The sequence below is a fragment of the Delphinus delphis genome, chromosome 2 (assembly GCF_949987515.2).
Source record: "Delphinus delphis chromosome 2, mDelDel1.2, whole genome shotgun sequence".
Lineage (NCBI taxonomy): Eukaryota > Metazoa > Chordata > Mammalia > Artiodactyla > Delphinidae > Delphinus > Delphinus delphis.
The window spans coordinates 10065654-10079617 of NC_082684.1; the positions used below are offsets into that span (position 1 = coordinate 10065654).

The window sequence follows — 13964 nt, forward strand, 5'->3', positions numbered from 1 at the left end:
TACTGACATCATAAGTTTATAATAACTAAACGGATCTTGGAACATATTAAAGAAGTTTCTGATTTTGAACTTTTTAAGTACTTAAACTATAGAGCAGACTCTCAAACTAACCTAGACACACAAGTGTTTTACTGATTTGGAGGCAGGAAGATATTCTAGATGGCCCTTCAAGGTTTCTTCCAGGGCTTTGATATTAGCCTGTTTCATGTACTTATTGGGGAAAAAAAAAAAGAATGGTTTGACTTAAAAATGCAGTTTTCTATTAGGAATTTATACTATGTTGTATGACTTCAGAAGAACCATATGGAATCGCTTAGGTCAGGTGTGCAACCATTTATCCTGTGTGCTGAGTTTTTGAATGTGGATATTTCCAAAATAGCTGTAATGGCAACACTAACTGTTAACCTTCTGCACCCTTGTAATGTGAGCCCGTCCTGTAGCTCTTTTCCGTTTCTTAGTGGAGGACCCGTCTGAGCGGACAAGCGTTCTGGGTTAATACAGAGGTGCAGGCAGAAAGGGAGATGAGCTCGGGAGTATGTGCTCTTTCCTGACAGGATGGGGTGGGAACTCTCTTGGCCTTGCAGTGCCGAAGCTCAGTGGCCTTTTATGCAGAACTGTGGTCAGCAGCCTGCCCAGGGACATGAGTGTTGGGAATGGAGATGCTTAGCAGTGGATGGAGGCATCGCTTTCCCTAGAGCCGTGCTTCCAGTGGTACAGAGTGCTGGGGTAAATCTAAAAGAAATAACGCACTTCTTTTCATGCACAGCTGGAACTCTCTTACTACGTGCAGAGGAGAATGAAGTATTCCTTTGGGGTATTTGGTACTTTGCGTAAGTTTGGCCGTGGACACAAGGGCATGACCATTGCTGCAAGTTGTGTGTGTGCTTAGGGAAGTGCGTTGAGAAAGAGTGTGTGGTTTTTTCATTATGAGACTTGGACTAAAGCCAAAATACATGAGGAATCCATGTTTCTCTTTGCCTAGCGCTGTCCCCTCCTGGGCCACATTTCTATGAAGGTCATCACTGCCAAATTAGAAAGTTTGAGGGACTGTGACCATTTCATTCATCAGTGTAAATCAGCCCTGTATTTGGTGTTATAAGTATTTGGTCCACAGATCGACTCAGAGAAGAGCGACAGTGATTTCTTTTTAAGCTAGTTGAAAAAAAAAAACCCGACTATTTTGTTAGGTATGTTGGCAAAAGGATATGTATTTCCATTTTAAGGGAGACCTTAGAAACAAAAGTTTAAATTTTTTTCCCTCAGCAGTGCTTAACTTCCAAATGTGTATAATTTTCTTAGATTGATAAAGGAAGCTGGCAAACAAGATCCAGAGCTGGCTTACATCAGCAGCAATTTTATAACTGGACATGGCATTGGAAAGAATCAGCCTCGCAACAAACAGATGGAAGCGGAATTCAGAAAGCAGGAAGAGGTAACTAAGTTCAAATAATTGTACAATAACAATTTTCAGAACATACACAAACTTTGCCCATAGGAACTTCCTTTCTTCATAGTTCCTCTGCATTTTTTGGGAATATAGAGTACTTGTTCATAGAAACTAGCCGTCTCCTTTGCGGTAGCTGTATAGTGATTCATACGTTGAGAATCTATCTGGAAAATCAGTTCTGTGTCTTAATCGCCATCACCCATTTTGTCTTCCATTATCGGGCTGATGGCACACAACTGCATTTTATAGGAAAAGAAAGCTTGTGTAAACTTAACCCCTGTTGACTCCATACGACTCTGAAGCAACAAACTGAAATGTTTTCCTAGAAAGTGTTTTGTTTTCTACCTAAAGTCCTGCCTTGGTTGAATCCTTTAAAAATAACAATACATTTTAAAGATTTTGGCCTAATTTTTTTCATGCTTTTTAAGATTTTGGTATAGGAAATAGCATTGTAAAGATGCTAAAACTTAATATAGTGTTCCAGCTTGCAAGTAAAAACTTTTTATTTAAAATTTGTTATTTAACTTAAAAGTAGCAGAATAATTCACGTTGAAGTCATTTCTATGTGATAGCTCTTTGGTAATATTCCAAGTTTGGGGAGTCTAACAGCCAGAGTCTGACAGATCAGTCTAAAACCCAACTTACTTTCGTATTTAACTTATTCTAGATTGGGAAACGATGTTACCTTAAATCTGGTATGAAAACATTTTTCACTTTTAAAAAAAATCATTTCTGATCCCTTAAATGTGTCCCAAGATGCCAGAAGATAAGTAATGCTTTGCTTGTAATTTTTAATTCCAAGTGATTTAGGGATTTTAGTGAAAGAGTTTTGACATCTTTGGAGGGATGTTGGCACAAACTCACAGCCATAAGATCCCATTACGGAGGCTCAGAATGGCAACAGGACTCCAGAAGGGGATTCGTTTGGTCACTTTGGTTATTAAAGAAGCCAGCGCCTTCATCTTGAAGGCTGTGATTTGTCCGTGGGTGCTTCTGTAAAATAGAAAGGCACTTGAATTTTTCAAGGCATATTCAGTTGAAAATGTCACGTGTTCATGCGTCTCGGGTTTTGTGAGGTGTTATCATCATCTTCAGCCTGGCCTGGATTAAGCGTGCTCAGAGTATTGTCAGAAATGACAGTTGTCCCTTAATTTTACTACATTGTTTTCTTTGGAAAATTTCTTAGAATTGCTATCCTTGGTGGATTTTTTTTCAGGTACTTAGGAAATTTCGAGCACATGAAACCAACCTGCTTATTGCAACAAGTATTGTGGAGGAGGGTGTTGACATACCGAAATGCAACTTGGTGGTTCGTTTTGATCTGCCCACAGAGTATCGATCCTATGTTCAATCTAAGGGAAGAGCGAGGGCACCGATCTCTAATTATGTAATGTTAGCAGATACAGACAAAATAAAAAGTTTTGAAGAGGACCTTAAAACATACAAAGCTATTGAAAAGGTAAGATTCATGTGTTATCTTTAAGTTGTTTTTATGTGTTTAGAAATAGTTTTATCTTCAGAGAATAGTCTCAACAGAGCTGTGCAGTGTGTACACTATTAGAAAGTTGAGAGTAATTACACAGAGCCAGCAGTATTTTACAGGAAAATAGCAGTGAAAGTGGTCATATGGATTATTGGGGAGGAAGACCTGCGAAGTGTACTGTTTATGTGGACAGTGTAGTAACAGTTGATTGCTTAAGATGCAGAGTGATTTGAGAGTGATGACATAGCCCCTGTACTCATGAAAGACTGGGGATCACGTGTGTGTGTGTGTGTGTGTGTGTGTGTGTGTGTGTGTGTGTGTGTGTGTGTGTGTGTGTAGGTAGGTAGGTACAGTACCTTTTAAGCCTTGTTACCTGTATGGGGAACTTCTCCACATGATTGGAGCTGGAAAGGATTAATTAGGAGAAATTTTCAGCAGCAGGCAACTATGGAGTATTGCAGTGTATTTAGGAGAGATGTTTCATGTCAAGAGAGCTTTTTCTGTAGGTACAGAAGCAGACAACTAATGGCAGAAAAAGCATTTGTTCTCATAAGTTCTGTTTTTAAAATGTTCAGATCTTGAGAAACAAATGTTCCAAGTCAGTTGATACCGGGGAGACTGACATTGAGCCTGTTGTGGATGATGATGATGTTTTCCCACCATATGTGTTGAGGCCCGATGATGGTGGTCCACGAGTCACAATCAACACGGCCATTGGACACATCAATAGGTATGGCATCAAATCATTTGCATGGAAAGCCTGTGAGAATTGCGAGATTTAGGTCTAAACCTATAAGTATTGTGTTGTTTACCTTTTGCAAACAATCACCAATCTTTCTGCTTATGGCCTGTGATACTTGGATGAGAGAAGGAAAAGAAGTTGCTTTTTTTGGTTCATTGTTCTTTTTTGTCAGAAGGCAAAACCAGTGTTGCATAGTAATAAATGTTTAGTTCTCATTGACAAGGCTGACATAATGAAGGCATGCGTATTTTAATTAGATTGAAATTAATTTTGCAACACTCACTCTTCTTTTATAAATCTTGAAACTTGTTTTGTGTCATGAATGTTGGTGGATGTTGAATTTTCCATTAGCAGTAATGGAAGATTATGATAAATTAACCTTTTTTTTTTGGAGTATGTTCTGTTTTACTTTGTCCTGAGTTGGTGATAACATGTCTAAGAACTAAGAAAAGCAGATACATAGCTAGATTATGTATCAGGATAAATTTTGTGCAGAGGCAAAATAAAGGAGCAGAAAACATAAGATTTTCTTTTTAACTTTTTATTTTGAAACAATTTTAGACTTTAAAATATTGCAAGAGTACTACAGAGAACTCACATATACCCTTCACCCAGAGAGACCCATTCAAGTTTCACGAGAATGTTCTTGGAGTGAAAGGGTCCAGTCCAGGATCGTGGGTTGTACCCATTTTTCTCATCTGTCTGGTCTCCTTCAACCTGGAACCATTCTTCAGTCCTTCCTTGACTTTAATGACCTTGAAACCTTGGAAGATGACAGGCCAGTCATTTCTCAGTTTGGGTTTATTTGATATTTTCTCATGATTAGACCCAGGTTATGTGTTCTCGGCCAGCATATCATGGAAGTGATGCTGCGTTCCTTTCATTCCCTCTAACGGGGTCACTCAGTGTTTATTTGTCCTCTTATTATGGTGGTGACTTTGATCACTTACGTAAGGTCTGCCAGCTTTCTCTACTGTAAAGTTGCCTTTTCCCCCTTTATAATTAGTGACTGTTTCGTGGGGAGATATTTTGAGATTATATGAAATTTATTCCTCTTCCCAGTTTCACCCATCAGTGTCAGTACTCAATTGATATTTCTTGCCTGAATTGATTATTTCTGTGATGTCTGCAAAATGGTGATTTTCCGATTGCATTATTCTTTCTGGTATTTATTGTCGTTTTACTGTGAGGAAGAGCTTTCTCTTCTCTCCGTTTATTTGTTCCTTTTATTTTTTTATCCAATGTGAACTAATGGGCTTCTGTTTTATTCAGTCATTTATAGTCTTTTGCTGTCATTTATTTTGTTGTTAAAATTGTGTAAAATTTGGCTGGTGGGGCCCCTTCATTCTAGCTTCTATGTCTTTTTAACATGTCGCCGTTATTCTTTGAACATTTCTGTATTTTATGGCACACTAAGATGTTCTAGGCTCATAATTTCCCTGCCGCAGCCTAGATATTGGCTATTTCTCCAAAAGGTCCTGGTTCCTTTTAGTGGAGAATGAGTTGTGTTTAGAAACCAAGATCCGCGCACTAGGTGTGTTCATTGCCTCTGGAGTATTACTGCTACCAGGCTGTTTCGTAGATGGAACTAGAAAATGTTTATACCTATTCACATACACGTTTATATAAACATTTATATAAATACACGTTTGTAGTTATTTCTGTACCTGACTACCTGTCTGTTGTTTACTCCATTTTTTAGCATGACACCAGAGGGTTTATTCTAGCTTCCCTTTTTTCCATCTTTGTTCCTGGCTTTTTTAATAGTGAGGAATCTGATTCCCATTGTCCTCAAAAGAATTACTTGACTGTTCAGTCTCCCTATATATAGCAGTCTGCAGGGCTGCCACCACGTTTAGGTGCCCTCATTGCACAGGTCCTGACCTTGCAGGGTTGCTGCCCATTCCGCTGCCCTCCTTGCGTGTGTCCTGGCCCCCACTGGGTTGGCTTCCTGTCCCAGCACCCTCCTGACTTGGGCCCCAGCTCCCTCGAGGCTGGCTTCTTGCCCTGCTTGCAGTGCTCTCCTTGTGCTGCTGCTGGGTGGTCGTCTTGTTCTGCTGCCCTCCTTTGTGTGAACACTGGGCCCGCTTCTGATGCCGTCCTTGCATAGACCCCAGCGGTTGTGGGCAAATGTAAGGTCATTAAGGACCAACACTGCCAGTTTATTCCCTTAACGGGTTCTGAGCAGTACTTTCTGCACAGTCCAGTCATAGCGCTAGACGCGTATGGCTATTTACATTCAAATTTCAATGTAGTTCCTTCGCTGCCCTTGCCACATTGCACGTGCTCAGTGGCCTCCCTGTCAAACAGCACAGATACAGAAAGAACATCATTGCAGAATGTTCCATTATGTGTATAAATGTACTGTTCCATCTTATTGCAAGTTTGAAGCAGTGTAGCTCAGACTCCACATATAAATACCAATCCAGTAGAGGGCAAGAGGGGCATAAAAAAATCAAACTTTAGAATGTGAATATCAAAAAAATTTTTCCTCTGTTTCTCAGTTGTAGACTCAGCATCAGAATTTCTTTTTCTTCACAGATACTGTGCTAGATTACCAAGTGATCCGTTTACTCACCTGGCTCCTAAATGTAGAACCCGAGAGTTGCCTGATGGTACATTTTATTCAACTCTTTATCTGCCAATTAACTCACCTCTTCGAGCCTCCATTGTTGTAAGTTTAGAAAAAGAAATGATTGTGCCTTAAAATATGTCATTAATAGATTTGTTTTCAACTTCTCTAAGGCTATGCAAGTTGCAGATAAATTTGGCTTTAAATCTACTTTAAAAAGTAAATTTGTAAATCTCTTTTGTAGTCAACTATATGTTCCAATCTTCAATAGACTATATAATTCGTAGACTCCCAGAATTAGATTAGATAACCTCTGAAGTTTCCTTTAAGATCTTACTGCTATAAACATTTCTGGCAGAATCATTGATCTGTGGCTTAGATACTTACAGTGACACAGAATTCATTAAATGCAGCTGGGTTGCTCTAGTTATTTTGTTGTTGACTTGAAAATCAGCCTTTGTGTAACTGCTATCCTTAGTCTCAATACTGATATATTAAGTTCTTACTAAAATTTAAATTCATCAAAATTGTAAAATCTTAGTTATAACTATGTAGCTTTTACTGGGCAGGAGGCTTTTTTATTTATTTATTTTTGGCTGTGTTGGGTCTTCGTTGCTGCGCACGGGCTTTCTCTAGTTGCCGCGAGTGGGGGCTTCTCTTGTTGCAGAGCACGGGCTCTAGGCTCATGGGCTTCAGTAGTTGTGGCATGCGGGCTCGGAAGTTGTGGCTCACAGGCTGTAAAGCACAGGCTCAGTAGTTGTGGTGCACGGGCTTAGTTGCTCCGCAGCATGTGGGATCTTCCCGGCCCAGGGCTCGAACCCGTGTCCCCTGCATTGGCAGGCGGATTCTTAACCACGGCGCCACCTGGGAAGCCCTGGGCAGGATTTTTAAAGATGGCTCTTCAAATTATGGAGATTAGGATTTTTTTAAACTTGCTGACGTTTTTCAAAATGGAACATTGTTCTGGTAAATTTCAACTTTAAAGATTTCGGGGTAGAGGTTTCATATATGTTTTACGCACTAATGATAATACAGCTTCTTGCATATATAATGGTCACATTTTTTGTTACTTTCAGGGTCCCCCAATGAGCTGTATACGATTGGCTGAAAGAGTCGTAGCTCTCATTTGCTGTGAAAAACTGCACAAAATTGGTAAGAGTGTTTGAAAGGCACGTGTAAATAAAAATAAAGTTAAAAACACTGTAGAACAAAAGCACATCAAGGGCTTCATAGGTGCCTAAGGATTATGCGGGCTGTGAGCCTGTTGCTCTTGGTGTGCTTCGGTGAAGACAGGTGTAAGTATGGTGTAACTGAAGATCCCGTGTAAGGTGGAGGAGCTCTGTTTTCCACAGCTTAACAGCTACAATTTATTTGCTCCCGTTTCCTGACCTCTTTTCAGTATATAAGTACGTAAAGGTCTTCTAGTAACTGTTGAATCATGAACATTTGTGTTTTGTGTTTTAATGTATCGGTCTCAAATTAGTCTATGTTAGTGTACAAATTAAAACTTTTGTTTTTTAATGGGAAGACTCGTTTTCCAGTGGCATTTGTAAACGGATGACATGTGCTAGTTTTCTGTTCATGTTTTTATTTTTTAATCTTAGAACAGAATTTATAATCCTGATCATATTGAATATACAAATGTCAATAGACTTTAAGTATCACATCTGATAACTTTTGTATTATTAAAGGCACAGATGCTTTAGTTTTCATGACTTTTCCAGTTGCTTCCTAACATAGTACTCCTCTGGATTATTCACTGATGAGTCAGAGAGGCAAAATCAGGATCGTTTGTTAACTCTCTTTACATTTCTTAGGCGAACTGGATGACCATTTGATGCCAGTTGGGAAAGAGACTGTTAAATACGAAGAAGAGCTTGATTTACATGACGAAGAAGAGACCAGTGTTCCAGGAAGACCAGGCTCCACAAAACGAAGACAGTGCTACCCAAAAGCGGTCAGTATTGGTTAGAACCGAGTAAAAATCTAGCCTTTCTGACTTTATTTCTTGCTATATCAAGTCCAGGTTCCTTTGCTTGGCTTCCAAAACCCTTGTAGTTTAGCCCACTCTGGATCTCAGCTCGTTTCCCTCCCTCGTTCACAGCTTCTCTCAGATCAGCCCCTTCGCTGTCATGTGGACACTGTGTACTCTTTCTCATTTCAGACATTGCTTTTGTTTTTCTTCTCAAAAGGATTCCTGGACTCATCTATCAGATTCTTTTTTCTTTTCTTATTGGCTTTTCATTATTTATTTATTTTTTTAACATCTTTATTGGGGTATAATTGCTTTATAATGGTGTGTTAGTTTCTGCTTTATAACAAAGTGAATCAGTTATACATATACATATGTTCCCATATCTCCTCCCTCTTGCATCTTCCTCCCTCCCACCCTCCCTATCCCACCCCTCCAGGCGGTCACAAAGCACCGAGCTGATCTCCCTGTGCTATGCGGCTGCTTCCCACTAGCTGTCTACCTTACGTTTGGTAGTGTATATATGTCTATGCCTCTCTCTCGCTTTGTCACAGCTTCCCCTTCCCCCTCCCCATATCCTCAAGTCCGTTCTCCAGTAGGTCTGTGTCTTTATTCCTGTCTTACCCCTAGGTTCTTCATGACATTTTTTTTTTTCTTAAATTCCATATATATGTGTTAGCATACGGTATTTGTCTTTCTCTTTCTGACTTACTTCACTCTGTATGACAGACTCTAGGTCTATCCACGTCATTACAAATAGCTCAATTTCATCTATCAGATTCTATCCAGAGTGTGTTAATGTCATTTAAAGGGACATTCTTTGTTTCATTCACTTTAGTGTCAAGGTTCTTGCTTTACCTTATGTTTGGAGCTAAAACGTAGAGGGTGTGTATGATCCAACAGGCAAGTGCCCATCCAGATGAGGGGCACACCAGCAGGTGCAAAGCACAGTTACTTGTCGGGAGTTGGGATGTGGCTAGACTGGAGTTAAAAGTAGTTTTTTCAATGTATTGTGTCTAGCTGGATCTGTGGCATAGTTCTAGCTGTAACCATACTGGGCTGAAATACTTATTGAAAAAATATTTGTCAATATTTTTACCTTATAAAAACCCCAAACAGAAGCAAAAATTTGCTGTGTACTTTGATCTTGGCCTAAATGTATGATTTTTTTGTTTTATTTTTGCAGTTCTATTGAGTTTTTACTTTTTTAAAAAGTTTGCACCCAGCTAAGCATTTTCAAGATTCAAAATCATGTCAGTTTTTCAAAAATCATGAATTAAGTTATCCGATTTTCTGAAATGCTTATTTCCTCATATCCAGTTTTCCTGCTCTAACATTTATCCTAGAGATTACTGGGCTAGTTTCATATGACATCATATGTTATCACCAATAAGTGTTTTGAGAAGCATAGTACTGCTTTGCATCCTGTTTAATTAATAGGTGCATTCTGTATTATCTGATATTCTATTAACTATAATTATCCCATAGCCAGCATTTCTGTACCTTTTAACTGTGGGCATAATTATTTATATTATTGAGCCTCAGAAACTGCAAGACTATTGGGTGAGGTTGTATGATTATTGAAAGTTCAGAAGCAATCTTAGTTTAAGTCATGGTTTACGCCTTCAATGAGATGGCCATTAAAAATGATACTGATTTGTGTTGACCCTGAAAGATGTTCTCATTGTAGTAACTGGAGATAAAAATCAGGTTATGATACAGTCTTTTTCTTGTGATTCCATTTGTAGTGAAAAATATGTATGTGTGTATGTTTATATACATTTATTCTGGAATGTATACATTTATTCCAGAAAAAGTCTGGAAGATGATACAGTATATCACAGTGTTAATAAAGGTTATCTTTGAGTTTCAGGATTACATGGGATTTTAAAAATTTGGCTACCTTTATTTTCTGGTATTCTACAAGTGAGTAAAGACTAAGAAACCCAAGAAAGAAAAGAGTTTGTTCTCTAGTCAAAAGAAATAGATCAAATGCACAGTATTGTGTTGAAAGACCCTGCAGTGTTTGACGGTTTTATATACTTTTGCAGACCCAGAAGTGCCGACTGTCCAGTGAGGTTAAGAAATTAGGAGGTCTCCTGCCTTGGATATTTTCTCAGTTTTCTCTCATCAGCTTTTAGTAAAGCCAGGAATAAATTTGTTATCTTGCCAACATCTGGAAAAGAGGTTAATACACTTGAACTTGATGCTTAATTTTTCTTTCCAATCCCAGATTCCAGAATGTTTGAGGGATAGCTACCCCAAGCCCGATCAGCCTTGTTACCTGTATGTGATAGGAATGGTTCTAACGACACCTTTACCTGATGAACTCAACTTTAGAAGGCGGAAGCTTTATCCCCCTGAGGATACCACAAGATGCTTTGGAATACTGACAGCCAAACCCATACCTCAGGTAGACATTTCATAATAACTGTTTATGTTGAACTGTCTTGTTCCTTTTTAAAAAAGGAAAAGCTACTTTAACTATCTTTTGTTACCTCCGAATGTTTAATATTTTAAAATTAAGGTATCTCTTCTGTTCCCCTGATACAAAGCACCATTGCTTTTCTGAAGTTAAATGTTTGTAATGGACTGAAACATCTGCTAACCTTGGGGGTGCGTTATTTTTCTTTTTGTTAAGATTCCGCACTTTCCTGTGTACACACGCTCTGGAGAGGTTACCATATCTATTGAGTTGAAGAAGTCTGGTTTCACGTTATCTCTACAAATGCTTGAGTTGATCACAAGACTTCACCAGTATATATTCTCACATATTCTTCGGCTTGAAAAACCTGCACTAGAATTTAAACCCACAGACGCTGACTCAGCATACTGTGTTCTACCTCTTAATGTTGGTAAGAAGGACCCAGACTCTAAAGTGTTTCTGTATACTAGCTAGAAAATGAAACTGTTGCTTAACAATGAGCTTATTGTATAAACTACAGGAATATCTTTGATAACTCTGAATTAGACACATGTAATGAATATATAGCTTGAGTAAAGATCTTACCTGTATTATTGTATTTTAACAAGCTAAAGGGTCTTTTTCTTCCCTAAGTTAATGACTCCAGCACTTTGGACATTGACTTTAAATTCATGGAAGATATCGAGAAGTCTGAAGCTCGCATAGGCATTCCCAGTACAAAGTATTCAAAAGAAACTCCCTTTGTTTTTAAATTAGAAGATTACCAAGATGCAGTTATCATTCCAAGGTAAGATTTTAAGTGGAAGGCTAAGTGGTGGTGATACGTCGTTTCAGAAGATTCCCTTGTTCATATGGGGAATGTAAGTGACCTGTGACTTTGGCATTGATGTTACTAGTAGAAAATATAGGTATCTCTTCATGGTGGACCTGTTCTCTCCAGTTTACTTACTTCAAAAACAAAACCCATAACACTGTTGATGAAGGGATTTGACTTTGTGAAGGTCAGATCATCTGAATGATGTTGATAGGTTTTCTTCTTAAAACCTCCATCCTTTTAATCCCCAGTCTTAAAGAATTCGGGTGTAAATAATAGTTTATTAGAATTGTTCAAAGGCATAGTGTTATTAAGTGCAGTGAAAACAGTAAATTACTATGCTTTGTTTCTTATTTTGTAAAAATTTAGGGGATGGAGTTTTTAATCAATAAAATTAAACACTGCACTTTTTAAAGAAGTAAAGTACTGGCTGCAATTCGGTCTTTGGTTTTTGTTTTTGTTTTCTTTTTTCTTTGTGTACTTCAAAGCCATATTTTAAATGTTAGCTAACACCAACCTATCAATATCATAAATGCTGCAGTAATACATTTTATGTGGCAAGTGTCTTTCATGTTTAGCATTAGTAATATACAAAATATTTACTTGGTTGTTTAGATATTGAAAGTTTTCTATACTATTTATACTGATGAAATTAAGAGATATTTAAAGGCGCCATTTAGCTTTCATGTGTTATCAAAGTATAGATATTTAGAACAAGGACGGTAGTAAAATAGGGAAAGGGGGGAGTCAGTTTTTACTTGATATAAATGTAGTTCATCTCGTCTTAAATCCACTTGAAATGTATTATTTAGAATTGAAGTTTCTTTCATGTTATTTATTTTTAACCTTTTTGAACTCTTTAAAATCAAATAATTTGCATTAACTGCATATTAAAACAGTTGTGTTTTGAGAATAGTTGATTTAAACCAGAAAGTCACTGATTGTTTTTCCTTTTTAGATACCGCAATTTTGATCAGCCTCATCGATTTTATGTAGCTGATGTGTACACCGATCTTACCCCCCTGAGTAAATTTCCTTCCCCTGAATATGAAACTTTTGCAGAATATTATAAAACAAAGTATAACCTTGACCTGACCAATCTCAACCAGCCGCTGCTGGATGTGGACCACACATCTTCAAGGTAAAGGAGCTCTAGAAATGACATTGTGATTTCACTTGTGGCATTATTTCCAGAGGTCAGTAGGCAGATGTGGAGGTTCACAGTCCACACAGCCCACCTGTATGTGGGCTCTGAACTCAGGAGGTCCTTTGCACACAGAGTTGCCCAGAGTGTGGCCCAGCGGTCTGCAGTTTAAATGAGCTCTTCGGGTGACTTGTAGACACACTGAGGTTTTAGAACCACTGTGAGAGTGTACTTGTTTTTGTCTGTTGGATAAAATTATTTTGAAATTTTTATAGACTGAATCTTCTGACACCTCGCCATTTGAATCAGAAGGGGAAAGCTCTTCCTCTAAGCAGTGCTGAAAAGAGGAAAGCCAAATGGGAAAGTCTGCAGAATAAACAGGTAGTGAGTTAATCGTGACTAGCATAACTTAATGTTTTGAAAGATAAGTTTGAATTTTATTTTATCAAGTGAATTGAGTGATTCGTGAGGTTTCTGGAAGTTGCCCAACCCTTAGGTTTTGTTTGGCTTTAATTAATATGATGTATTGACTTCCATTTGAATGTCTTTTTGGTAAGTGTGAGAGGTTTGGCTTTTATACTTGATCCACTGATAGCAATTATATCATGAAATCATCCATGTAAATCCTAGGATAAATCCCATTTTCCTTAAAGGGTTATTTTAAAGAATATTTTTAAGATTTCTCGCTAGTGTTTATGATTTTTGTCTTTCTTCATTAGTGAAATTGGCCTTAAGTTTCATTTTTTCTTCTCTTGTGTGTTTGCTTTCTATTTGTCTATCCACAATTTATATTTATCCACATTTTTGCTTACTCAAAGATACTGGTTCCAGAACTCTGTGCTATACATCCAATTCCAGCATCACTGTGGAGAAAAGCGGTTTGTCTCCCCAGCATACTTTATCGCCTTCACTGCCTTTTGACTGCAGAGGAGCTAAGAGCGCAGACAGCCGGCGACGCTGGTGTGGGAGTGAGGTCACTGCCCGCGGATTTTAGGTACGCCTGTGCTGTGGGCCAGGAAGAGCTCGGCTCGTGAGGTCCTGCTGGCAGAGGAGCGGAATTAAGTTCACATTTTAATTGTATGTAGAATAATTTTGAAAAGATTAGAAAGAAAACGTGGATGCCTATCTAATACGTGAAATAAATGCATCGCTTGACTCATAAGTGAAAATCTATACATTGGGTCAATGAGTCTAACATTCTTGGGAAGTTACAGCTGGAGAGGAGAGCCTGAGGTCAAAAACAGTCATTCCCCCTTCAGAGATGGCAGTTAAAGTGAAAATGAAAACAGTTGTTTGCCACTGCTGACATTTTAAGACGCTTCCTTTTTTTATAAAATCAAATGTACATGAAAGAGCAACTGCCTC

General features: G+C 38.3%; 1 protein-coding gene across 1 annotated transcript in view; it reads left to right on the forward strand.

The window, feature by feature from the left end:
• The window catches only part of DICER1 (dicer 1, ribonuclease III), a 43357-nt gene that overhangs the window by 15484 nt on the left and 13909 nt on the right, over window positions 1-13964 (forward strand). Inside the window, 12 exon segments of the mRNA XM_060003972.1 lie at window positions 1300-1432; window positions 2664-2906; window positions 3506-3660; window positions 6214-6346; window positions 7321-7396; window positions 8062-8201; window positions 10450-10629; window positions 10858-11071; window positions 11275-11428; window positions 12414-12596; window positions 12875-12980; window positions 13418-13593. Of these exon segments, the coding sequence (XP_059859955.1) occupies window positions 1300-1432; window positions 2664-2906; window positions 3506-3660; window positions 6214-6346; window positions 7321-7396; window positions 8062-8201; window positions 10450-10629; window positions 10858-11071; window positions 11275-11428; window positions 12414-12596; window positions 12875-12980; window positions 13418-13593 (1893 nt within the window).